General features: G+C 45.4%; 3 protein-coding genes across 5 annotated transcripts; 1 reads left to right on the forward strand and 2 right to left on the reverse strand.

Moving 5' to 3' along the window:
- The first annotated feature begins 538 nt into the window (after nt 1-538).
- Nucleotides 539-4242, forward strand: LOC6724954 (raf homolog serine/threonine-protein kinase Raf). Its single transcript, XM_016173323.3, has 5 exons — nt 539-1495; nt 1612-2573; nt 2638-2778; nt 2842-3215; nt 3279-4242. Exons 1-5 carry the CDS (start codon nt 1333-1335, stop codon nt 3856-3858), a joined length of 2220 nt encoding a protein of 739 aa, XP_016037813.1. The 5' UTR covers nt 539-1332; the 3' UTR covers nt 3859-4242.
- Nucleotides 4243-4430: 188 nt separating this feature from the next.
- On the reverse strand, nt 4431-5110 carry LOC27206577 (39S ribosomal protein L14, mitochondrial). Its single transcript, XM_039296604.2, has 2 exons — nt 5052-5110; nt 4431-4995 (listed from the first exon to the last, which is right to left on the reverse strand). The coding sequence occupies exon 2, from the start codon at nt 4969-4971 to the stop codon at nt 4486-4488; it is 486 nt and encodes a 161-aa protein (XP_039152538.1). The 5' UTR covers nt 4972-4995; nt 5052-5110; the 3' UTR covers nt 4431-4485.
- Nucleotides 5111-5781: 671 nt separating this feature from the next.
- Nucleotides 5782-26525, reverse strand: LOC6724957 (nucleolar protein dao-5). Of its 3 annotated transcripts, none has more exons than XM_039296584.2 (4): nt 26035-26525; nt 9734-9980; nt 9341-9643; nt 5782-9273 (listed from the first exon to the last, which is right to left on the reverse strand). In XM_039296584.2, exons 2-4 carry the CDS (start codon nt 9789-9791, stop codon nt 5933-5935), a joined length of 3702 nt encoding a protein of 1233 aa, XP_039152518.1. In that variant the 5' UTR covers nt 9792-9980; nt 26035-26525; the 3' UTR covers nt 5782-5932. The 3 variants fall into 3 exon arrangements, with proteins under 3 accessions (XP_039152518.1, XP_039152519.1, XP_039152517.1); XM_039296585.1 differs by lacking the exon at nt 26035-26525 and adding an exon at nt 14500-14575; XM_039296583.2 differs by lacking the exon at nt 26035-26525 and adding an exon at nt 10131-10289.
- Between the last annotated feature and the right edge of the window lie 418 nt (nt 26526-26943).

A 26943-nucleotide genomic window follows, 5' to 3' on the forward strand; every position in this document is an offset into this window, starting at 1 on the left:
TCCTCAGCGAATCTAGCCGTTTTACGGGGAAAGAAGGAGCACAAGGGTATCGGATCGGAGTGACCCGGTTCCAATCATTCAATCTTGCAATCTGTTCGATTTCCCACGTGGCCGCTATTTTACAATTAATATGGGTAATCCGCTGCAATCTAAATTTGTTGTTGTTCGCATCTCTTGACACCTCTAACAGGGATCATCTCAAAAGTCATTGGGATCCTAACTTATCGGCCAAGCCATCAACAGCAATTCAAAAACCTATCTTAATGTAATAAGGATATGTACATATACATATGTACATATGTCTATATAGCAATAGCAATAAAAACACCAGTAAAGTCTGCAGATTCTGGATTTACTTCAAAGATTTGAAATTGACTGCAGTTCGTGTGGAAATCGTTTTAAAATAATAATTCTGGTTTCATTTATTTGTATCATTCAAGCGACTCAAAGTGGCCTTTAATTGAAATTTCGCGCCAATGCACGCCATCTATTGGTGATTTGCTGAAACACGATGCTTTTGTCAGGGCTGCCACTTGGATCGAACCCATCGATGTTTTTTCCATCACTACCGCCTGCACCTGTATATATATGTAGTTGATTAATATCCACGCCAGAAACTAATTTACCTGTTGCCGCCCGTACAATCGAGATTTTTACTACCCCGAGAAGTTAAAAGCTCTAGGCAAATTAACAATTAGCCGCGACACAAACCCCGTATCGCAGAGCACCTGATACCCTTTATCGTTATCGATTGGTACAGCCGAATCACGCCTCCTGATAACGATAAAACAAAAAGTCGAAATGTAGTAAAATTCGCGGAAAGTAAATAAATTGTTATAGCCAAGGTGAAATAACGAGCGGCCAGCTAGTGGCGATACTGATACTATTGCGAACGTTGGGCAGCCACCGACGGTGCCGGCTGGTCAGGGTGTTATCGGGTAATTGGCAGCTCCTGTGGAAAATCCTCAAGTTCAGCTGCTTCTGCACACACTGACCTTCATTATACATACATACCGTATATACGAGCTGTTTGTGCGTGTGTGCGTGCGCCTGCAAGTGTGTGGGTGCACTGAAAAAAGGTTGGAAAGGATACAAGCCAGAAGTCAGTGAAAACCGGGAATATTGCATCCCGGAGACGGCGGAAGAGCCGAAAAAGCCCATTAAAAGTCAAGGACGACATGCTGCCCTCCGCCCACAGAAGTGGATGTGGGTGGCTCACCCATTAAAACTCCACCAAAACGCAAGCGCAGGAGTTTTTCCTTCAAGAAGTCAAGGCTTCTTCGTTTTCGGGGTCATGGTCACAGCGTATAGTATATAGGATAAAGCAACACCATGTCCAGCGAGTCCTCCACCGAAGGCGACAGCGATCTATACGATCCATTGGCTGAGGAGCTGCACAACGTCCAGTTGGTCAAACATGTGACCCGCGAGAATATTGATGCCCTGAATGCCAAGTTTGCCAACCTGCAGGAGCCACCAGCCATGTACTTAATAGGTGAGTCGTCGAAAGCCGAGCTGGGTTCTTGGAAATCCCACGCCCACCTCCAAGCTATTTATAAAATACCCGACATATATATGTATGTATCTCACGACTTTGGTTCTTGCCCACAGAATACCAGGAGTTGACCTCCAAGCTCCACGAACTGGAGGCCAAGGAGCAGGAGCTAATGGAGCGACTGAACTCGCAGGACCAGCAGGAGGACTCCTCCTTGGTCGAGCGGTTTAAGGAGCAGCCCCACTATCAAAATCAAACCCAAATCCTGCAGCAACAACGGCAATTGGCGCGAGTGCACCACGGCAACGATCTAACCGATAGCTTGGGCTCCCAGCCGGGCAGCCAATGTGGAACTTTGACCCGTCAGCCCAAGATACTTTTGCGAGCCCACCTGCCCAATCAACAGCGCACTTCAGTGGAGGTAATTTCGGGAGTAAGACTATGTGATGCCCTCATGAAGGCCCTAAAACTCCGGCAACTAACGCCGGATATGTGCGAAGTAAGCACAACTCATTCCGGAAGACATATCATACCCTGGCACACGGACATCGGCACTCTGCATGTGGAGGAGATCTTTGTCAGGCTGCTGGATAAGTTTCCCATAAGGACACACATCAAGCACCAGATCATACGGAAGACCTTCTTCTCGTTGGTATTCTGCGAGGGCTGTCGAAGGCTTCTGTTCACCGGGTTCTACTGTAGCCAGTGTAATTTCCGATTCCATCAGAGGTGTGCCAATAGAGTGCCCATGCTGTGCCAGCCCTTTCCCATGGATAGCTACTATCAGCTACTGCTGGCCGAGAATCCGGATAATGGCGTTGGTTTTCCCGGCAGAGGCACTGCTGTCCGCTTCAATATGAGCAGCCGGAGTCGCAGCCGGCGTTGCAGCAGCAGTGGCAGCAGCAGCAGCTCGAAGCCACCATCTTCATCCTCCGGCAATCATCGACAGGGTCGTCCACCGAGGATCAGCCAGGACGATCGATCCAATTCCGCACCAAATGTGTGCATCAACAACATTCGATCGGTCACAAGCGAAGTGCAGCGCAGTTTGATAATGCAGGCCAGACCTCCTTTGCCGGTGAGTCTAAATATTTGCTGTTTATATTATTTTGTGGCTTAACATATGCATGGATTTCTTACAGCATCCGTGCACAGATCACTCCAACTCCACGCAAGCGTCGCCCACGAGCACTTTGAAACACAATCGTCCCAGGGCCAGGTCCGCCGATGAGAGCAACAAAAATCTGCTTTTAAGGGACGCCAAAAGCTCAGAGGAAAACTGGGTAAGCTAGATTGCGTGTGCGGTTACGTATTCAACATAATGAAAAAATGTTCTATTCCTGCAGAATATTCTTGCGGAGGAGATTTTAATTGGGCCGCGCATCGGATCGGGCTCCTTTGGAACCGTTTATCGCGCCCATTGGCACGGTCCCGTGGCCGTAAAGACACTCAACGTGAAGACACCGAGTCCCGCCCAGTTGCAGGCATTTAAGAACGAGGTGGCCATGCTAAAGAAGACGCGCCATTGCAATATCCTCCTCTTCATGGGGTGTGTATCCAAACCATCTTTAGCGATTGTGACCCAGTGGTGCGAGGGCAGCAGTCTCTACAAGCACGTCCATGTCAGCGAAACCAAGTTTAAGTTGAACACGCTCATCGATATCGGACGTCAGGTGGCCCAGGGCATGGATTACCTGCATGCCAAGAACATCATTCATAGGTGGGTTTCTGTGTGGTAATCAGTTGTAATCGGTTAATAATTCTATTTTGTTTTCTCTTTTAGAGACCTCAAGTCAAACAACATCTTCTTGCACGAGGATCTCTCCGTGAAGATAGGCGACTTCGGATTGGCCACTGCGAAAACTCGATGGTCGGGTGAAAAGCAAGCCAATCAACCCACGGGCAGTATTTTGTGGATGGCTCCGGAGGTGATTCGCATGCAGGAGCTGAACCCCTACTCCTTCCAGTCGGACGTTTATGCCTTTGGTATCGTGATGTACGAACTGTTGGCGGAGTGCTTGCCCTACGGTCATATTAGCAACAAGGATCAGATCCTGTTTATGGTGGGGCGAGGACTTCTGCGCCCGGACATGAGTCAAGTGCGCTCGGATGCGCCGCAGGCATTGAAGCGCTTGGCCGAGGACTGCATTAAGTATACCCCCAAGGACCGACCGCTCTTTAGGCCGCTGCTCAATATGCTGGAGAACATGCTGCGCACTTTGCCCAAAATTCATCGCAGTGCCAGTGAACCGAACTTGACGCAATCGCAGCTGCAGAACGATGAGTTTCTGTATCTGCCCAGCCCGAAAACGCCGGTGAACTTCAACAACTTTCAGTTCTTCGGCAGCGCTGGGAATATCTAGACAGCGACCTGTACCTGTACTTACATATATCCTGCGTGATCAACGTGATCCTACATCTATATACTTTTCGTTCTTGTCCCTCTGTACATAAGCGATTCGCGAAGGGGACGGCTTTGGTTGCCCACCAAAGTGAAAGAGAGAGAGACAGAGAGATGGGTTGCCTGCCGACCCGGGAGCGAAACTTGCTTCTTTCCTTGGAACTGACAAAGTGCATTTCTGTTACCACACACAAAACGACTACAAACTGTAAACTAAACTGCAACGCCCATGTGTACATAACTGCATCATAACTTATATACGTTAGGCAAGACTACTGAAACTAAACTAAACTAAACTAAACTAGCTGATCGCAATTACATTATACACATTATACTTATACTACAAGAGAAGGTGTTGTTTCTGGAGTTGAGAGAAGGTGTGGAGCACGACGAAGAACATTTGATTCAGGTATTATTTGTTATTCATTCTCATTTACTACTTCTTGGTTTATGTTTAAAAATTTAAAATTTTTATGTATGGAACCACCCTATCTGCCTAAGCAGCATGGTATATTCAATTGGAAACACCACTGATTCAGTTGGATAAACTTTATTCACTTAGCAACAGAATGGCGTGATCCGGAGGATCCTAAACATATCTGCTGGCGATGGCCAGAACCTTGGTGTAATCGGCTCCTTTGGCCAGCGTCTTCTCCTTGAGGATGGTTCGCAGGATCGTGGGAATGGGCACATGGATGCGGGTGCCCAGCGGACTGCCATTGTCGTCGATGAGCACCAGGTTGTTGCTATCGAATTTGGGCTGTTTGGGCTTCTGCTTCTGCTTGAGTCCCACGAGAATGCCCTTCTTCATCTGCCCCTTGATGGCCACCAGCACCTTATCCCCGATCAAGCCGACTCCGCGTTTGTTGTAGACATGGATGCACCTCGGTGGTCGTCCCTCGGCCATCGCCTTCTTTCCCAAATCGCTGTTGTCCACCACCCGTAACCGGGCCAATTTCCGGATTTCGCAGCACGCCGGCGTTGTGTGAATCAACTGTTGTGTTTGCTGGCCGCCCAAGGCTACCGCCAGCGGTTGGGCCACTTGTCTAACTGTCTTCAGGATGCGCAGCGCCATTATTCGCAGGTATTTTTGTAGCTCCTAATTTATTCAATTCATTAAACTGAAGGGAAACGCGCAACAAAAATAAATTATACAATTCCTTCCAATCGTTCGACAGCGTTGCCACATCGCGGCGATAATCATATGGTGTGCTACAGCATAGTTATCGATGTTACGACCTAACAGTGCAAGCAGCTGTTAAGAGCGGACTATTTAAACAGTACTGTTAAAAGGCAAGTGTTTTTAATTCAAATTATTATAGTTTATAATGGAAAATTGGCTTATTGAGAATAATTCAGGTCAGTCGATCGTCTTTTAACAACGATCACTCCTACTAGCACCACCCTCGCCACCCTCACATTTTAAAGATCCAAGTGCAAGGTATAAGAAAACCACATTTAACTTCTGTTTTTTATTTTATTCAGTTTAATACAATGCCATATATATATATACATCAGCGCATTAACTGCAGTTGTTTAAAAATAATTTATTAGCATTATTAACTCTCGGTATTGGGCTAGTTTGTTTCGCTACCGTTTGCTTTTATTTGTTTGACACGACTAAGTAGACCAGTCCCATTGGTTAGAAAATTGGTTACTATATTTCACTATGACGTAAGAAATATTATATCGGCATAACATATATATATATATATATATCTATATAGATAAATTTTGCGCTTTTCATTTTCTTGTTAATTTTTTGGGTTCTCTTGTGACCTAATGACTAAAACAAACTTTTAAAAAACTAGATAGTTCATAACAAAAACTAAGATTAGTTAAAAAAAAATGCGGGGGGGGAGGGCGCACTTTAAAAGCACGGGGATGAGGTGAAAATAAGTTTTACTAAATCTTGGCATTATCGAAATTATTTACAAAATCAACACAAAATGTACTGTTAACGGTTTAAAAAATATATAACTTGTGCGCTGCTTCTATGATCTTTGCCCGACTCTCCTCAGTACATTTTCAAAAACTTAGGATCGTTTGAGGTCCTCGCGTTTGAAGTTCCGTATTGCGTCCAACAGTTGGAAGCGGGGATCAGGCGCGGTGGGACCGCTGCGTCCGCCGTTGGTTTTCACGGGCTTTACAGCCGGAGGCGGCGGCGGAGGAGAGGGTGTGGCCGCTGGCTGGGCAATGGGCTTGAGTTTGACCTGCAGGCTCACCGGCTTAGATTCCGGCTCCTGGAGTTTCAGCTCCACTTTGGTGGACTTCAGAGCGACGTTCTCACTTTTCGACGGCGGTGCTGGTTTGCTTTCTGGCGGGGACTTGGCCGTGATAGCTGAAGAAGGAATGCTTTCGTTCACGGACACCCCTATGCTCAAGGCCTGCTCCTGTTCCTGCTGCTCCTTGGCCAACATGCGTTCCTTGAAGCCTGTGCGGCGTAGAGTACTCTGGCCAAAGGGCGCTGGTGCAGGATTGGCTTCCACTGGTCTGTTCCTCTCCAAACTGGAAAGAGGGCGTGGAAGGGAGTTCATGGCCAAGTTGGAGACCATTTGGTTGTTTTGGGCAGCGGGTAGAGTGAATCGATTGGTTTTTGCTGGACGCGGCAATGTAGAGGAATGGTTTTGAAGGGAGTTTTGAGCCTGATCCAGTGGTTTTTCTATACGTTTTCCTACAGGCTTTGCCGGTGGTTTAGGCCCTACTTTAACTGAAACGGTTTCCCTTTCGATGTCTTGATCCTTTAGCTCCTGGACCTCCGGCTTATCCTGCTTTTCCTGCTGTTGATTTTCTAAAATCTCATCTTTCAGTGGCTTAACCGTAATGGGAACATGGTACTCCTTTCTCTGCGAAATGCCCATCCTCAAAGTGGGTGAAGCCACTCCGATGGTGAACTTGGCAGGCGGTGAAGTCACCTGTTGCGACTTCCCTGCCCCGCCAAAAATGTAGTCACCTTCGTTCTTAATGGCCACAGTGGATTTGGGTCGCTCGCTCCAAGTGGCGAAATTAATGCTCGGTGGTCCGGAATACCGATATGTGGTTGGCAGAGGTTTGGAGCTCGGAGCTGGTTCATTCCGCTGACTTGGTTCAATTTCCGCTACGGTGCTATTGGGGTTTCGTAAATTAACCGGACTGACTGGAGTGGCTGGGGTATTTGGAGGAGTTATCGTGGATTTGGAACTCTCATTGCCTGAGGATTCCTCCTTGACTACTTTTGTGAATGGCTTTGGGACCTTCTTGACAGCTGGCGGAGACATCAGCACAATAACAGATGACGCCTTCATGGCCACAGGTGGCGGCGATTCTTTCTGTACAACTATCTCCTTTTGATGCAACGAAACAGCTTGCTTCTCGACAGGTTTCACAGCTGGAGGTAACGATGGCCTTTCAACTGGAGAAGTTCTTAGCTCTTGTACGGCAGGAGATGACTTCTGCAGTACAGGAGAAGACGGATAAGGTTCCTGCACAGCTTCGAAAGCCGGAGATGTGGGTTTCTCAACTTCACAATTCGACTTTTTCGGGACAGACGTAGGTGACTGTTGCGAAGCATCAGAACGAGAGGAACTCATGTCTTTTACTCCATCCACTGATGATTGTTCTTTGGCCAGGCTCTCCAGCTGTTTAATGATCTTTGGTTGCTCTGTAACAGGCGTAGATGCACTGCCTCCACTTTCGGCCAAACTGTTCTTTCTAGAGTTCAGAATGGTCTTGATGACCTCTGGACTTTGCAATGAAGGTGATTCACCAATGCTCAACTCACTAGAGGAGCGCCTCTGACCCAAACCAATGCCATTCTGCTCCAGCTTGTTTAAGGAGACGTGAGAAGCGCTGCGATGACTTAGAGCTCTTCCGGATGAGGCTTCCTCTGTCTCTCCGCCTGAGGCGCCTGCCTGAAAGGAGTCAGCTCGTCCAATCCTCGTCGTAGTTTTCGCCGTAGTTATGCTGAAGTTAGCCAATCGATTTGGTTTGGCCGATTCGATTTCAGCCAGTTGGGGATCGGGTTGTTTCTTTATCAACGTATCCAGACGCTGTTGGTTGATTATAGTGGCCAGTTCATCCACGATCTCGTCTAGCGGCGAGCCAGGACTCACCGAACCAGCATTGCGTTTCTGCATTTGCTGATCGGAGAAGTCGGGAGGAGGAGAGATGGGAACCGAGTAGTTCCACGAGGTGAGCGATGTTTCGCTATTGGGAGTGGCCAGATTTCCATTTGTTATGCTCGCTGGCTGATCCACGTGATTGTCCTCCTCCTCGATATCCTGGGCGGTCAGAGCTGCCAATTCCGCCAAAGTGGCTGCCGGTGGTTCAGGTTTCTTGGATGTCTGGCACAGCTTGAAATTGTACACCTTGATTGCCTCATCGTCCTCGGAACTCGATTCCTGCTGCGATTTTTCCGCCTCTGGTTCGGGAGAGACGGAAGGCGATGGCGCTGGCTCTCCGATTCCCGAATCTGCTTGCTTTGAAGCCGTATCGTTGTCATCATCCTCTGTGGCACTGCCCAGGGATCGGGGCTCTGGAGTGGGCGTTCTATTCAGAAGGACTTTGGACACGTTTCCATTCGGTGATCCGTTGCCATTGCCAATGCCATTTACTTGGGGAAGTGGAGGATTGGCTGTCGGGGCAATGGGCAAGGGAGTGGTTATCCTAGGCGCTGGTTGCGGAATATTCGGGGTAGGTGTGACCGGTTCCGGTAGTGAGGCCAGTGATATACTGTCTCCCCCACTTTGAAAGTCCGGCGGTGGAGCCGGTGCCGTTTTCTTTTTGATCTGCAGCAATCGCTTTCGGGGCGTTGGTTCCGGACCGCCAGCAATCGGAGGTTTCAGATCCAGTGTAGCATAATGGCCATCCGTTGAGTCTTCATCCGGCGACTTTGAGCCGTTCCCATTGCAGTCCAACTCCAAGGGACCGGAAAGGTTGGGCGTGGACATGCAGAGCTGGGGACGCTTCACAATTACCGCATAAGCGGGTTCGCTTTTCGAGCTAGCAAGCGGAATATCCGGAACAGACTGCTCTGGAATGCAAACCTGGCTTGGCGGCCGTGGAGCGGCTCGCTTTTTGCGGGGCGGCGGTGCTAGTACCTTTGCTGGTGGCACCACCACCGGGGTACGAGTGTAGTTCATTCCCGTGGAGTCCATGGAGTTCAGTGAGTTGCTGGAACTGTACGGACTCGGCGTTTTGGCCGTGACCTTTGAGTTCCGGCTGCTACTGAAGTCCGAGCTGCTGCTCAACGAGTCTCGAGCGACTCCGGTGCGCTGGAATTTGTGCATCACGTCCGGATTGAAGTTGTCATAGGACTCCGACTTGTGGCACAGTCGGATCTCCGAGAGACCCACTGTTCCGATCGTCGATTCGCAGCTGTACACCTGACTAGCATCCACTGAAAGGTGAAGGAAGAAATGTAGTTTTATATAGGAAATCCTTCGTAAAGCTTTAGATCCACATACCTGGACTGCGAAACTCGTACTTGTCCGCATCCAGTTGCTTGTTGTCGCAGACGAGGGACAAGAGCTTGCTCAGTGGAACTCTGGCTCCCAATCGGGCCACGAAGAGCTGATCCTTCGGCAGCAGGACGGTGATGCGGAAGGTCTGTTCAAAGGGCGCATTGCTAGTGGCCGCGGGCACCGGGGTTATCCGGTTGTACTCCAATTGACTAGTCTCGTTTATGTCCGTGTCCGTGGACAAATGATGGAGCTGCGTCGACGACTTGGACAACTTGCCAATGGAGGAGTTGCCAGTGCCGGATTTGTCTGAAAGACAAACAATTGAGATGGTGTTTTAAAGCGATTCTTAAGATCAAGCATGTTTCAAAATCTTGCTGTTACTTTTTGGTCACTTACCCTTTTTTCGGCCAAACCAGCGGTTCAGTGTGGAGAAGCCGCCCTTCATGCTGCTCATGTTGTGGGCGTGGCTTCGTTAGTGTCTCACCCTCTCTCTCTCACTCGTTTCCCTCTTCTTCCTCCTTCACCGACTTCCGCTTTTGGTTTCCTGTCCAAAGGTGTCTTAATTTGTTTAACTAGACGGTTGCTTTAGAATTTCGATCTAATTTCGTAATATTCGTGGCGTGCGATTTGTGCGCTGCAAAATCTGAAAGTGGAAAAAGGCAAGAAAGCGAGTCAGAAGCGGTCCGATTACAAAAGACGCTCGGTCTTATCGGTTTTTGGCTGATAAGGATGATGGAGGGGGAGGTGGGCCATTCCTCTGGCTCCTTATCAATGCCACATTCAAGCCACATACGCGTTATACTCCAGTGAGGAACACATCTATAATACGCTGTGCCAAACGAAATTACTTTTTTTTCTGAGCTTCCCAAAAAACAAAAATTTTGATTTCCAAAGTATGTTCCAAAGTCGACTGAATGGATTTAGTGTCCCGACGTATCTGAATTGATAGTTCATTTTTCCCCGCCTGCTATTTGCCTTTTTCGCCTGGCTTACTGCTTAATTGTCGGCCAGCTTGTTTAATGGCCAACACCTACACACAAATATAAATACAAAATAGCTAGCGATAAGCCCAAGAAAATCGAAATCGTCGGCGGCATTGAGAAGCGCGCGACTCGCGGGCGTTTTTTGTCGCGTGCGATTCATTTGCACACAATGCATATCGCGAAGGCGATATTGCACTTGTGTGTGTACACACGTATGCGCACACACATATGGGCGAAATGGAACAAGGGGCAGCCAGGGGGCGTGGCACTGTTCACTCAGTAGTGAGTTCTAATGACATAGTTAGGTGTGCGGCAGTGTGAGTGCAAGACCATGCAAATTACGGGCAATTGTTGCAGCACCAACTTGTTCCATTGTTCGTGCACTGAGAAAAATATATGTGTGTAAGCAGCGATCATTTAGATTCTATTTGTATAGGCTGGAAGTTCTCTCAGCACAGGAGGTATATTATATAAGCATGGTTGATACCGAAATATTTTAGAAATTAAAAGCAAACATTATTGTTTTCTCTGCTTAGAGTTGAACTTACAATTTAATTAGGCATACAGCAAGTAACAAACCTATAAGGTTGATCGCAAGCAGTTCCCACAGGAAGTGCATAGTTGCTCGTAATTGGGAAATCAATTCAGTAAATAACCTTCTGAACGACAAATAAAACAGATTTAATGGAACTAAATGATGATAATTGAACTCGGTTATATGTGCATTGTACAGCCCACTTATAAAGCAAAGGTGAAGTTATTAACATTATTTACGGAAATTACAAGGGATCCCTCAAACGCGAAAAAGTGCTCAATGTAAGGCATCGCTACATCCTCAATGGACTTATGGTAATGAGCCGTACTGTGTACATTCGTGATTGGCTGTAGCCAATCGATTTGTGTTTGGTTTTTGGTGAGCAGCCCCGACTAATTAGCCCGGCCATTAGGCAGCCTAATTAGATATTAAACCCAACATGAAGTCGTCACTTCGATGCCCATTAAATCGGCTGAACGTATTGATACCCCTTACTGAGCTTGTAAACACTATTTTCATAGATATTTATGTTCATTCATTTGAATAGGCGTATGTGTTCATACATATGTCTTGCCAATAGGTATTTCCCCGTTCCGTTTACCAACGCTTCGGGTTATCAATGCGTCGTTGTTTTTGTTTTAACCCAAGCGGTTTTATAGTCAGTCACTAAAGTTCCCCTTGAAATAGACATGAGTAAGTATAAATTCCGCAGCTATCGTGGGGCGACGATGAAAAATGTTTTTTATTTTGGTTTTTGCCTTAAATCATCACGTTCCATAAACATGGCTGTGTGGTGTTGCCAAAAATAATGAGCCTGCCTAATGGCGTTAAGTGTTTGGGGGCCTTTGTGAACCGGCTAATTGAAATAAAAATTAATTTGCTCTCGGATTGCGGATGGTACGCGATCGTGAACGTGAACTTTATACTTTGCCTATTGCCATAATATGCCGGGATATGCGCGTATCTTTACAAAGGCGCTTAAATTTATGGCCATTTATAAGCTCTCGGCTATCTAAACATATTGCCTAGTATAGTATATGGCATATAGCATTTGAATAGCGGTGAATCAGAGCCAACTGGAACTGGCAACTGGCAACTGCCAACTGCAGCTGAACAATCCGACGTAATTGAACTGTTTGCTTTGGCACGTTGGCTTCGTGTGTTTGGGATTGGAGATGGTTAAGTAACCTCTATCGATTTCCACTTCTCTCACACGAGTAGCCCAGTTTACAGACAAACAACGAGTGATATGCCATATAACGTGAAGTACGATCGAGTCAGAGCAATTCCCATTCCGGCGTTTATCAACTCAATCGTTCCGAAACAAGGTCTCCGAAACTTGGCGAACTCAGATCGCTGTGTGAACTTGATTGATCGGCGACATGGCGACCTTAGCTCCCATATCTTTGGCTTTGAAAACGAGAATCCCCAGGCGAGAGTTTTGAGTTTATTTCGTGTTGAACAGCCCCTCAATTAAGGAAACATCTTTGGCAAACGATATTGACGAGCCAAAGCACAAATGGAGCTGTGCATATCTTAATTGGTATATATTTTTAAGTGTTCCCATCGAGAGTCGCTATTTGAATCTTTACGGCTAGCAGCCCACTTGAGATCCTTTGTTCAAGTTCTGAATGGAACCCATTAAAAAGTCTGGCCATTTGGGTCTTTATTATGGTTCTACATACATTGGATAACCCAGGCAGAAACTACGACTCCCATCCCATAGTCGCATGCTAATTTCACGACTTGTGTCTTTTGCCATTTTAAAAGACTGATTCGATTCTTCTGTCCGTTATGTGTACTCTTCGAATTGGCAACTTTCTACCGTTACACATGTGCCCGAATAAATGGAGGCATTTTCGTTTTGGCGGCCCAAGTACCGCTCCATGTTTAAATAAGCCGAATCAGAAGTGCAAATAGGGGATGATTAATGGCCCGGCTCTGTGGCTTCGGATGTGATTATTGAAAGTGCCGGAATGTCGGAGTGTCTGTCCATAGGAATGCCGGAATGTCGGGGGATCGCTCCATCATGGGCTTAAATATAGAGATCTTTCGACTGCGAATCATTTTCGCCGTTCAACGGATGACACTGACATTGAAGTTCGGCATTGCATTCAGCGGTTCGACTGAGGTTGATCCAAAGTTAGGCGATGATATCATGGCGGGCAACGGACGTGAGGGAATTTTTTATTGGTGCTCATCATTGTTTTTCTATAATCATGACCCATCCAGCTAGACGGCTATGCTAATTTCCTTGGACTGGTGAGTCGCTAGAGCCAGAAACACCTGCCGAATGACTTTCTCGAGTCACTGTTCGTTCGCCTGTTTTGCGACAACTTTATCTGGTCGCTTGTTTGGTTTGTTGTGAGTTATCAGCCTAGTGATACGCATGACTAATCCCGAATATGCTAAGTCGTAGTCGTCGTCGTTATGTCGCCACTGTCACTTGCCGGCCATTATCTATTTCAATTTGTGCGGCAATTTGAGCCACTTGATTAGGCCGCTACGGTCTGCAATGTGCGATCCTCGGGGTCTCAGCCATATGCCATATGCCATACAGTACAGTACATGCCAGCTATCACGTACCAGTGCAATATATCGAATGACTCAGGAGATGTCACCTGTACCTCTGAAATTCGCTTGGGTAATCCATTGGCACTTTGCACTACCCAACAGAGCGTGCAAGCTATACTGCAGATAACAAACTCTTGGTAGAACCAATATACCCTATATAGCCTTCATTTAAAGGAAGGCGTATTATTTTAATTACGATACTAAATGTGAAAAAAACAAATCACGTCGGGAGAATCAATCAACAAAACCCCAATAGAGATAATGAATAATTAGAATCGATGGCATAATATTGCTGAAAGACACCAAAGAAAGAAATGGTAATGGATGGCGAGTCCAAAGAAGGCAACGGGTTCGAATAAGTTTAAATATGAATGAGGCAGCCGGGATGGCGAACCATCAGAAGAAGAAGAAGAAGAAGTGAGTTAGTAAAAATCGATAGGCCGACTATTTTCCGCACTTTAAGCCAGGTTCTTGCGGTTCTGCCGCCTGAAACTGAAACCCAACTTGCCCGGCTAATTGAAAACAAATCGCCCGACGCTTGGCTTACGGCAAGTTTTCCGTTCATTTTACAAAGATAACAATGTAGCAACTGTTTTGTAAGTGGCAAGCGCGTACAGCTGTGTTCAAAACAATAGCAGCGGCTCAAGTGCTAAACTCATGAAGAACATGGCCTGGATCCAATATCTGATTGGAAGTTCTTTGTAGCGGTTCCCGTTCTTTAATGCTTTAATGGTGACTGCTGGGCATTATTTAAACCGCACTTTGTTTATTGTGCGGTATAAAGGTTGTTTAACATTGTTTCGCAGGATAGGTTAGGTTAGTCAGGACCCCAATGTTCGTGACGAATCACTCCTCGCACTTTGCACTTTCAATTCCATTCGTAGCTTTCTTTTGCTCCTCACTAACCGCACATGTGTACATATGTACTTAGATATGTATGTGCATACATGAGAGCAGTGTTTGTTGTTCGACAAATTGCACGTTGTCATAAACAGACATAAATTAATGCACGCACTATAGAATCAGCTATTAAGGTGAACTTGAAAAACAACAAAAAATTGCGTACTAACTGCGGCTTCGGTGTTTTTCGATTTGGCTTTCTCTCTCTTTCTAGACGAGGCGGCGCGGACGACGACGTTAACAAAACTGAAAACAAAAACGAGCAAATTATGCATAGAACACAAAAGCACGCACACACGTGAAGAACACCACACACTCTACACACACAAGCAAGAGACCACAATAATAGTGGCAATAATAAAACAACGGTAACTCTCTCTCGTCCGCTGCTGCTTTATCTTATCAGACCATGCCAAACGATAGAGCACAACAGTGTAACCAAAAATGCATGCGAAATATTTGTAAAGTTCTCTGATTGGAGATTCTTTTTTCGATGTTTCTAATTGGAATTTTGTTTTTTTTTGGCAGTTTATTCTTGAAACTTTGTCTTCATTGATAGTGAGCTGTAGTTTCAGTTTCTTCTGTGAAAAAACTCTGAAAGTTACGTTTGTTGAAGACTTTTGGGTAGAATTAGAATACGAAGCCAATGGATCAATTTTTCAAAAGTGGTTTTTTGAGGAACTCGTGGGTTCTTGGCGTATGCTTTGGCTGGACTTGTACTTCACTTTGGTATCTGGAATCTGTTGCTCTGCGTTTCTGTATCTTCACTTGTCGCCGCTCTTGGGCCAACTGAACTAAAGCTTTTAGCTATGTGCGTTGCATAAGTCAATGATGATGAGCTGCGCCGACTGCAGCGCCGACAGAATTGCGCAAGTCTCGCGTTCTGATTGACGACCTTCAATCGCAGTTAACTATTACTATAACGCGTGGGAGTCAGACCACCTTCTCTTAGTTTTTAAGAGGTGGCGCTCCTTGTGCTAAAAATGTAGAAGAACAACAAGCGCCACCAACGCTTTCCTCTGCCAGGAGTGGCGACGTCGACATGCGTGACCATTTTCGGCCCATAGCCAAGAAATTAGAAGAAAAAAAGAGGAAGGAAGCCTCACCTAAACGCACACGCACACTACCTTTCTGATGACATCATACGTATCTGAACCACCATAAATGGACATTCCGAAAGACTAGCTATAGGGTGTGTTCCACCTTCTTTGCTTTGCGATTTAATTAAGTGCATCTCAGAAATTAAAACTCATAGATTTCAGTTCGCTTAAAAATCGAATCTGCATAGAAATCATTAGGATTCTGTATATACAAACATCGATATTGAATACTTGGTTTTGATCAAAAATGTTTCGATCTGTTCTGGGAATTGATTAAACAGCAAACGATCGACTGGCTTGGCTAGTATAAGTCCGATTCCAGTAAGGCCCCACCTGCTATCGCATCCATCTCGCATGGCTTCCCTTCTAGACCGACCCTATCTTGATCACTTAAGGCCTGTTTGACTCGCATATTAGCGGTTCTGCATTATCGGAAGCCACGATAATGTACGCGAAGAATTCCAATAAATTTGGTATTTTTCGGACGCCTGATATGACTGGAGCATTTTCGAGGGCGCCACTAAAGCATTGGAACACCCAAACTAACCAGTCGAAAACACTACTCGTACCATCTGGCACTCGCTGTATACTTGTACTTGTACTTGTAGCTGTTATATCTCCATCTATTTGTAGTTGTACGGGCACGTTTTGGGGTCTGTGATAACCTCAACCTTAACACAGTCGTGTCTTCGGTCGTCGTGAAGGTTTCTTCGCAGACGGGGGCGTTGCTGTCAGTCGTGTACTATTTAGATGTCGATATGTGTAGCAATAGCGCAATAACACATCGTATCATTGAGGCATTTCTCCGGCCAACAGACAAAGACCTCCTGTCTGGTACTTGGTGACCCCGATTTGGGGAATTCTTGTGCTGTTTCTTCTCTCTCTCTCTCTCTCTTAGCTTTGCCTCATTTTTTCGTAGCTGTTGCGAAAAGTGGCACAAACTCATTCCGAAAAGCGGCAAGAAGAACACAGAGAGAACGAGTCGTAAACAAGTTTCGCGATGGCAAATTCGACAATGGAAACCATATGATCAGCGTAATAATAGTTATGATCATTGGTTGCCAGAGGTTCGCTTCAGGACGGCTCGAAAGATCTGTTCGTGGCAAATAGGCTATACATATTTTGTGGCACGCCTCGGAAAAGTAAGCCTCCTTTTCACTGTTTTTGTTTGGCAGGAAAGGCGGATGGAAAATGCTCGGCATAGCTAAGAGAAGAGTTGATCTACATACCGGGCCACAACAATCTCCGTTAACCGTGGCCCTTGTATTCAGTTTTTTCTTCAGTTGTTCTTATTTTAGCATGTCTCGCTTTAATTAGACTTCAATCAATGCCAGAGGCAATTGTCAGCGCCCTAGTGGCTTTATGGGTATCCTACACCGGGAAAAACACCTAGTACTTCAGATTTGTGTGTATCGTTTGTGGCATGATGGAGTCAAAATGAAGACTCTACGAGGCAAAGCAACACAGCGGTGCTGCCTTAAGTAAGCCTTCAAATCGATGGAGCTTTGGAGCTCCACTTCTTTCTGTGCAGCAACTCGCACTCCAACTCTGACGTCAGTCATTAGTTCGCAGAATGGGGTCAACTGCAGTACGGCAGACTGGATACCCCCGAAGCACTCGATCTCTACGGAGTTTTAGCCGAACTGACAGTTGCATGCGTTTGCGATGATTTCAATCCAAGCAGCTGATTCAATTACGGTCGCCATTGCGTTTGCGAGTGCAGTCAGCCGTCCGGACAATTGAATGTGGCTCAATCTGCGACAGACATTTGCGTACACATGTGTTCAAATTCGCAGAGTGGAGTGCGACAGGAGATATCCACTTACACATGTTGATCGATCTTGTATTACATATGTGCATAACCATTATCACTGCTCCCCGCTCCCCGCTTCCCGCTCCCTACAATACACGAGTCGTCTATATGGTTTAATCTATGAGGTATTTATAGCTATAAACTCTCGCCTCTACAGCTGTTTGCCCCGATTTCCTCCACTTTGTGGACTTTGACTAGGGTCAGTAGCAATAAGAACGTGATATAATGCTTATCTGTGATCAAAGTGTAGTAAAAAGTACTTGCAGTGCTGGAGGTCAAGAATTGTAGTATGCATGTGGAGTTTTTCTGTTTCAGTGTTTGTTTTTTTGGCAAATAGCATTCAGCAATTGCGGTGGCCGGCCCATTAAGATACCCCATTAAATGGATACCCTTTCGTGGCTCTGACCACCTGCTAGTGTTTTATAGTGGTTTTTTCGGAACTTCAGAGCACTGAAAATGCCCCCCAATAAACGGCAACGGTGCATAGTCAACCAACCTGTCAAGATCGGGTTTTTTATGATTATTTTTTGGGTGTTTGGGTGAGTGTTGCAACTGGCAACCACAGAGGCAGCAACATGCTCACCAGCTCCCCACACATCCACAACCAATTGCAGACCAAGTGCTGCTAACAACAATTTGTTGGAGTGCATTTTCCACATTGCAAACGGGGATGCCGGTTTTTCAAATCCCCAACCCCGCCCACTGGCCAAACGAGCTGGAAAACGGCTGCCTGGAAGAAAGTGAAGCGAAATGAAATGCAGCTGCACCAGCAGCAACATGCCACTTGCAACTTGCTACTCGCTCTTACCGACTAGCAACTTTTTCTTCTCTCTCCCTCACTCACTCTGTCTCTCTCTCCTTCTCTCTCTCTCCGGTTTAAGCAGCTTTCTTACTTGGGTAATAACTGGCTTGCATTTCATTTGAAAGACGTTTAACGCACCGCTTTAATTGCATTGTGGCAGCCAGATACAATTGCAACCATCGGACGCAAGATGCAGCGTGTTGCTGGTTGCACCCCTGATGTTGCAGCTACATATAGTCACGGTGAGTTGCTGCTGCTGCTGGGCTTGCCTTGCCGAACAACCTTGACATGCAGCCAAACTAATGACAGGAAATCGTCGACAAGTGCGCGGCCCAATCCCATCTGCAGTTTGAAATCTGGCATCTCCATTCGACGGTCTCCAAACCCATCCGCGATCCAAAATGATCCATTCCAATCTAGTCCCACACAGAGATGAGCTCGCCTCACCTTATTATAGTTAGTGTCACAGTAGAGCCTCTGCAGATTGATGCACCCTTTGACAGATATGCACGGGAAATGCCAATATGCCTGGTTTGCTTATGTTGCCTCTCGTCAAGTCATTCATTCTTCCAACATATATGTACAAGGGTCTTTAGTTTTCCGCATAATTTGGACTCGAATATTGTGGTCCGGCTTAAAGATGTTCAACTGTGGTTAGATTGCCTTGGTTGGTCGCGCTTTTTAATTGCACGTCGCATCCAACCGGTTGCCACTCGAATTGAACAATCGCCGCCCATGCCATCCACGTATCTGTATCTTGAATCTGTATATCCGTAAGTGCAAGTATCTGCATCTGTTTGCCAGGCGAAGCAACAAAAATGCGGCTAACTTCGTTTTGGCCATTTGAGCCGATTGATCATAGCCTGGTGGACAGACGCCGAAAGGCTGCTGGCCATTGGAAGTAGAGTGTCTGCACCACAAAGTGCACCACTGCACCACTAGGCGGGGTGCATTGAACCAATCGAAATTGAATCGAACGAATGTGGCTCACCTTGGCTCAAGATATTTCTCTATTGCTCTCTTTCTATGATGTATATGTGTGTGTGTGTGTATGTTTGGGAGGGTGGGGCAAATGGGCAAATGTTTATCAATGAAATTGGACAGCTGAATGGGTAACTAGGTGGCCAGGTGCCACCGCGAACCACCAATTAGTGGGTGAACATGGCCTGGCCAAATATGAGAAAAATGCTAAGCTAATGGAACGTGTCGCAAAAAGGAACCAGCTAAATGTTGCACTTGTATTAAAGGGCTTTATACATCTCGATTATATTTTCCAAACAATAATTACCCATTTTCAAATTCCGTGCAAAGTTATTAAAGCAGGAATGTTACACATTTCGGGCGACTATATGATCTGTTCTCTGTGAATATCCCAGTTCCGGAGTCATGCGTACCTGTTAACCCCCTTTGGATCGCTTTCAGCGGCTATCGGATCCGATTACCCTGTTGATTCGCTCTAGAAGCCGGATGACCAGTCGCGAAATGGATGAGCTCACACCGCCTGGAATGCAGTTGCGATTCGGAGTCTGATTCCGCAAACAAAAAGCCAAAGTACGCATAAAGCTGTACAAAGTATAAAAAAAGCCAAGGGGGAACAAACCCAGGCGCATGTCATTGCCCGGACTTGGAAACGGATTCGATTCGATTCGAGCCGGAGACTCGAAAACTGTCAGCCATATATTTGCATGTGCAGATAATGGCCATCATCTGGCTGGCATTAAGATTCATTGTGAATGCAAATCACAGCTTTTGGATGGTGGGAAACTACGGACACGACTGTCGCTGACCTTGAAATGGACCCCATAGAAAACCAGCCAAGAAATCCGCTGAGAAATCCGGCAAGAAATCCAGCCAAGAAATCCAGCCAAGAAACCAGCCAAGAAATTCACCATCAGGGCAGAGAAAGTAGTTAGCCAACCAGTTGGCGGCTAAGAAAAAGTAAAATTATTTTAGGACAGGCCGCCGAGAAAAGTATGTCACCTGCACCCAAGGCACTTAGACTTTCAGACCTGGCCGAAAAAAGCCGAGACCTGGCCAAAAACAGCTGTGGCAAGTGGCGGATTTTACTTTCTGCCCCCCGAAAAGCAGTGCACAGAGAGAAAATACGAGAAGCAACTTATTACTGAAAACGAGAAAATATGGGTGTTGCAAAACGCCTTGGTACATTCTAACTCGTACCAAGGATTAAGAAGTAACAAACTGAATCCTCCCAAATTTGATCTCGATTTGAAAGAGTGATTACGCTCAGTGTAAAGTATCGACAACAAGTCTCTCTCTCTAGATTCGCATACTGGCCAAACAAGTTGGCCAAGGCCCCCCGATCACTGATCACTCCGCTCCCAACTGGATGCGTGTTGCATGCCTTCTCTGAGCAGGAAGCACTTGCAACTTGCAACACTTGCAGCACGCAAGCGCCGCTTGATTTGAGCTCTGGTTCGTTTTTCGCTATGCCACTTTTCGGAGTTCGGCTAATGGAATTCCAGCCTGCACTTATATAAAAGATTAGACCCGCCGATGCCTCAGTCATGTCACGTAGCTCCCGGCTGAAGATATCGCCGAGTGTCCAAGTCTTGGAGTCTCCGACTCCGAGATTATACAATGATCGAAATGTGTGTTTTGGGAGCGTCTCTCGCTCATGTGAGGCACGTCCTCCCCAGGCATCATGCTTTGGACATTAGCTAAACCCAATGGGATTTCAATCGATCGGCGCTGTCTGCCATCAGTAATACTCGTATGCATGTGCGAGTGCTCCGATGGCGAAATGTGGTATCGATTGTGGGGCGGTTTCGCAGGGGTATAGTCAGTATATGATGTGTGAATCCCATTCCATATGGCATTACCATTTTTAAAAGTTACTGACAGTTCTACAAATAGTTCTTATAATGCTCGCTGTTGCGGGGTCTTAATAAAATATACACAATTTGTATAGACTTGTGGAATTCAGTCGTTCTATTAGAATTCTACGTGCAAGTTCTTGACTGAGAAAAAATAAACTTTTTTTTATATTATCTGTTTCTTAAATTTACCCCCTACTCGTACTCGTATGTACAAATTTCAAATAATATAGCCAAATCACGTATCGATATTTGCTATGATTATGCAATAGATGGCTAAATCTGTTTGTGCATTTGGGGCGTATTTCACGCACGTCTTCCCACCCGCTGCTCTTTCTTCGCCTTCGTCGGCTGCTCCGTCTTCTGGGCAGTCTTCTTCTCAGTCTTCTCGGGTGTCTGCGGCCCTTGCCCAACATTCGTGGATTTCATGCTGACCCACTTGCCCCAATGCGATCCCATTTCAACTCTCCGGCTTTCTGGGCTTCTCCTCTTTCTTTTCTTTTTTGTGTGTTTTTTGTTGCCCCTTTTTCTTTTGGCCATTTTCAATGTCAACACGCTTTTTTGGGTGACAATGAAGTCAACTGGAGCTGGACGCTTTTTTTGCCTAATTTCTTTGGACAGCGCGTGTTTTGCATTTTCAGCCGAACAAAACAAAAAATACGTCTGCGAAAACGAGAATTTACACAAAATCATATGTAAATGCCATTGAAGATTTGCATAAAGACGCGCCATAAATAACAGTTTTTATATTTTATTTTCGTCAGCAGTTTTCAGGTTCAAAGCAATTAAGTAATAACACAAATCAAAGTTAACAAAGGCTAAACGTAAAAATTAAGTTATGCAAGTCCCGCCTAGCGAAAGAAACTACGGTTCGGTGATTTGGAGGCTCCCGACCTGCAAGACACATTATTACCACGCATTTCAAGTTCAAATAAAAAGCCCCGTTTTGAGCTAATTTCAAAACTGCTTCTCCAACACTACGTCCAATAAATCCAATAAAAAGCAATACACTCCGGTGGTCAGTGGCCGGTCAACTCCATTAATAATGCTGGAATATGTCGAGTTTTTCACGCTTTCGTACTCGGCACAATTGAGTCGAATTGCAATTGAAAAGGAAAAACGAGAAGCGACAAGAAACGAATTGCAATTGTTAGACAAGCATATAAGTACGTACTATGTACACAGTTGTGGTCACTAAAATAGCACTGAATTAAGAAAAGCTAACCAGCTTTAGAGTTGGGAATGCTGCACCTGGCGATCGGTTTCATTTGTTTGGTCAATGATCTGTGAACAATATATATTCCTTTTTTTTATATTTTTTCATAAACTGTTCACTATTATAGCCAGTTTGCACTTAAAATTTAGCTAGGCCTAATGTGCGTTCAATTTACCAAGCTGACTCCCACAGCCTCCAAACTCGCATACAGATTTTATAGCTTACTCAAGTAATGTACCACTAAGTAAAAAGGCAAAAATGCCAATAATTATTTGAAAGCGTTAAAGGAAAATAGCAAATTTTGCCCATTTGGCTTACTCTTTGCATTGCTATTAACTGAGCTTTATTTGTTTATTCATGCATGCCCGCCCATAAGAGGGTGTTTAATTCCATTCCATCTGTTGCTCAGCTTTGCTTGGATGCTCTGTTGCAAGTCTGCTGTGCCAGCATGCTTTTGGCTCATGCTTCGGTTCTCCCCTTTGGCACGTGGTAAAAAATCAGCTTGCTTGCCCGTCCATTTTTCGTGTGACAATTTTTGTGTTGGGAAATCTGTGAAGCATCACCAAAGTCTAAAATATCAGCGGTTCGCAGGAGACAAGTGGAGGGGATGATGGGAGCATACCGGTTTGCTTAGAGAGCAAACACGTTTGCTGAGCGGCTGCCCTTGTCAAGGTCATGCCCAGTCAAATGCTGCTCATTTTATACATTATTTTGGTTTCTGTTTTACCAAAGGCAAAACTGCAGCTTTCGTTTCACAATTTAATGGAGAAGTAAAATGATGGATCAGCAGCTGATCTATTGTATAACTGCGATGTCCCCGACTTTTAACACAAACACGGATAAAACCAAGAAAAAACGAAAAAAAACAATGTTTGGTCAGAAGGGGGGACAAATAAACTCTGCTTGTTGGGGCTCTTGAGTTCAACGACTCCTCATGACAATTGGCCATTGTTGGTGTTGTTGTTTGTTGAATGTTTTGTCGTCGTGGAAAAAGCAAAAGCAAAGGCACAAGCACAAGCAAAGCAACAGCACGAGCAATTAAAAAGACGTTAATTTGTCAACTTTTGTGGCCACGAAATTGAATTTTCAACTGACCAACTCCAGTGATTAATAGCATTGACGACCAGCTGGACTCAGCTATCTCCGATCCCGAATCAAATTCTTTGCGTCGAATGGCTTCAGAGGCAAATGGGAAATGGTCCGCTTCTGTCGTTCATAATTACCGGAGTCTAAATTAACGACTGCGGCGCAAACGCCAACGGTTAAAGTCACAGTCAGCGAACTCTGAACACATACCCCCGGATAAACACACAGCTACAAAGTTACAGATACAGACAGCCAAAGGTATGCTCGTGCATGATTCTAATTACTATGTATGGGCTTTGTGCCCCATGGATTATATAGACAATGCATAGGGAGCGGGCTGAAAGGGGGCCCAGAACAAAAATAGTAGAATCCAGCAGCAACAAGAACTCCATTGTTCGGTGAGCGTCGCCAGCGGAGCGTCAGTTGGAGAATGGAGAATCGAGAACGGAGAATGGAAGTTCAAGTACCCCCTGGCAGAGGCATTACATGATAGCTATAGATCATAGAGGAAGTCTTTAAGCAAACGTCGTATCCCAAGGGAAAAGCTGAGGTGGAACTTTTTGATAGCTCAAGAAAAAATTACCATAAAATTGCTCTTATTTTCGTGTGTTTTTGTTTTACCTATGCATTAAATATCTTAAACATATTGTTCACCTAGTGGTTGTTAACCAAAATCAAATTACCAAAGAGGTAACTCAATGAACCTTCGGTACTATTATCTTTCCCGCATTTGTTCCACAGCTTGTAGCAGTTTTGTGTACACAACGCATTACACAGAATTCCCAGTATCAAAGGTAAAAGGGGATCATCGATGGCGACTGGCCATTAAAGATTTAGAAAGGCCCTTCATCACGCAGTTGCGGGTTGTCCAAAATCGAACGAAAGTGAGAGGAGCGCGCGGCAGAGTGACAGGTACAAAAAGCGAGATAAAGTAATGGCGCCCAACGGGGGACTTTTGGGGTGGGGAGGAGGCCCAAGTGGGAAAATAAAGAGAGTGATCCGAATCGGAAGGGAAATAAGGCGCAGATTCATTCAGCAAATGGTAACCCAAGACTTTGTTTGTTCGTCTTTTGTTCGCATTTTGAATTCTAACCGGGGACTTAAGCTGCTTGCGAGGCAGCTGTTGTGTTGGGCCGACACTTTTTTCGGGAGGGTTTGTCAGTTTTCAATCTCGAACTGCTCGAGCTTTTTGCGCGTCGGTGAGAATCAGATTCAGAATCAGAATGAGAACAATTCTACGGTGAGTCAAATACCTTGGACAAACTCAACGAGCTCGAGATCTTTTGTTTTCTTACTGAAATTGTTTATTGTTCGGCGGCTGGAGCGATGCAAATGTTGTATAAAATTCAATAAACTGCAAAACCAGTTTATCAGTTCATCGCCGAGCTTGGTTTCTCAGGGAAAAGTCTTGGGCAAAAGTTGCCAAATAATAAACGCCATATGTATGTGTTCATTAAAATTAAAAAAAAAAAACAAAAAATGTATAAATACAATACAAAAAACAAAATCGTCGGCAGATTCGAGCTTCATGTCCCAATCATCATGATCACCATTTGTTGTCTTTGTCGCCGCGTTTTTGTTTATCTTGCTTTTTATTTGATTTTTTCCCCATTTTTGCTCTTTTATGTTTTTTACTTTTTATGTGAGATTCAATTAAAAACTTTTGACCAGCAATTTCATAAATTTGCGGGTTTACGAGTGGGGGAAAATAGAGGAGGGTGCTCCTATCGCATCCATCTCCAGCTAACCAGTTTGATGTTAATCAATTTTCGCAACAAATTTTTGCACTTGCCATTTGCCTTAGCGGAACCAAAAGCACAAAAACAAAAAACACAAAAACAAGCTGCGAATGTTTGCCAAAAGGAAACATGCGCTAAATAGAGCCGTACAAGTATCTATTTACGTTTTATCTGGCTTTTTTCGAGTTTCTCACTTGCTGGAAATTACTTAATATGCATTTAGCCGCCGTGCTTCGACCTTACATAGCTGCCTGCTTTTTTGATCGATAGTTGAAAGCCGCGATAATGCCGTTTCCGCTGTGGTTTTCATCGCCGATCGGGCCAGCATCATTATGGCCATAAACCATTGATTGCCGCTCAGTTATGTGGCCGCCTGCCTGTTTGGATAATTATATTATCAGAGCCCGTCTCCAATGGCTCAGCATTCTGGTTCTCACTCCGCAGATCGTAAGATCTTCAGATTGCCGAGCATCGGCGACGAGGAAGTGGAGTCGAGAGAGCTTTCGATCCAATCCAATCCAATCCGAATCGCTGCTTTCACTGCTGACTCAGTGGCTTTTTCTTCTGACGAACTCCGACTATCTGTCATTTTGATTTTCCGCTTTTTGCTGGCCACCCTGGGGCAATCGCACTTAAAGACGGTGCGATTTCCTAGACGGCGGGGAAAAACAAATTCAGGGGAAACCAGGTGCTGCGGTTTTACCCGAGAAATCAAAATATTTAACTGAACTTGAAATTACATTTCATTAGATTTATAAACACTAGACCACCACGGTAGTGGTAAATTCAAAAGTTAAAAAAAATTATATTTTTCCATAGTTTTTAGAGTTTTTTATTTACTCTATTGAGCCAGGATCCTTTTATATATCATTATTATATGCGTATAGACAGTCCGCTTTCCACATCCTTTGCCCCACTGTGCAACGTGTGAATTTTGCAGACCAGGAGAGTTTTTTGCCCCCAGCGCGCCGGCATAATTTACCGTTTTGGAGCTTTATCTGCCGATCGCAGATCGTTGTTAGTTAGCAGTATTATTTCTGTTGGTGTTGCACTGCTTGTAAGTGAATTTTTCAGAGCTGCTGCAAAACGGAAACCAGAAGAAACTGACAACTTACCTAGACAACGACCTCAATTAGCAAATCTGTTTGGGCCGCGTCTTTCCATGGTTCTAACTGCCTTTTGATGTGGAGTGATGTGATGTGATGTGATATGTGATGTGCTGTTGTTGGCTTAATGGCGCTCTATTTCCTGCCAGTTCACATGCATCGGTCTATAATGCCTGTACCCAGGTTAGCACTCTCTCACACACTCTCTTTTCTATCTTTCTTTTTTTTTGTTACTTTTTCGGAAGGCACTTTCGAGAAAAAAAAATTCCAAAAAAAAAGAAGCGAACAAAATAAGGCAAATTATTTTGCACACACTCGAAAACTCGTACACTCGCGCAGCCAATTAAAAAGCCATGTAACGTATGTAAATAAACAAAGCTCGGCGAATTCTTTCCCCACTTTTCTACCGCAGCGAGAAATCGGCGCAGCGAGAGCGTCCGTTCGGCTTGAAACTCGTTTCTCGACTGAACCGCTCAGCTGAAAGCTGACTGAGCCTCAGCTGCAGCTGCTCGCTGGCAGCGGGCGCCAGCTGACGACCGAGAGCCGAAAAGAGAGCTCAGCCGCCAGAGCAGCACCTTTCCACCCAACCACCCAACTACCTATCCACCCATCCACCGATCCACCCTCCGACCTGGGAGCCCAACCCCCGGAACCCGATCCCCAAACTGGGGGAATGCGCATTAACCAACCGACCGGGCGCACGCACACGGTGTGCCTACGAGTATGAACGGCCCAGCCCAGCGCCGCGGGAATTACAATTAATTTGACCAACATTTTCAGTGGGAGCACTCTCCCCACCAGGGGGTATCCCAGTGCGCCCAGAGTTCTGGCAGAGTTCTCGCTGTTAAAAAAACACCAGATTTTCACGTATGTACAATAATATCACGTCACATCAAAGCGTGAAATTCATTTTCGATT

The sequence above is a fragment of the Drosophila simulans genome, chromosome X (assembly GCF_016746395.2).
Source record: "Drosophila simulans strain w501 chromosome X, Prin_Dsim_3.1, whole genome shotgun sequence".
Lineage (NCBI taxonomy): Eukaryota > Metazoa > Arthropoda > Insecta > Diptera > Drosophilidae > Drosophila > Drosophila simulans.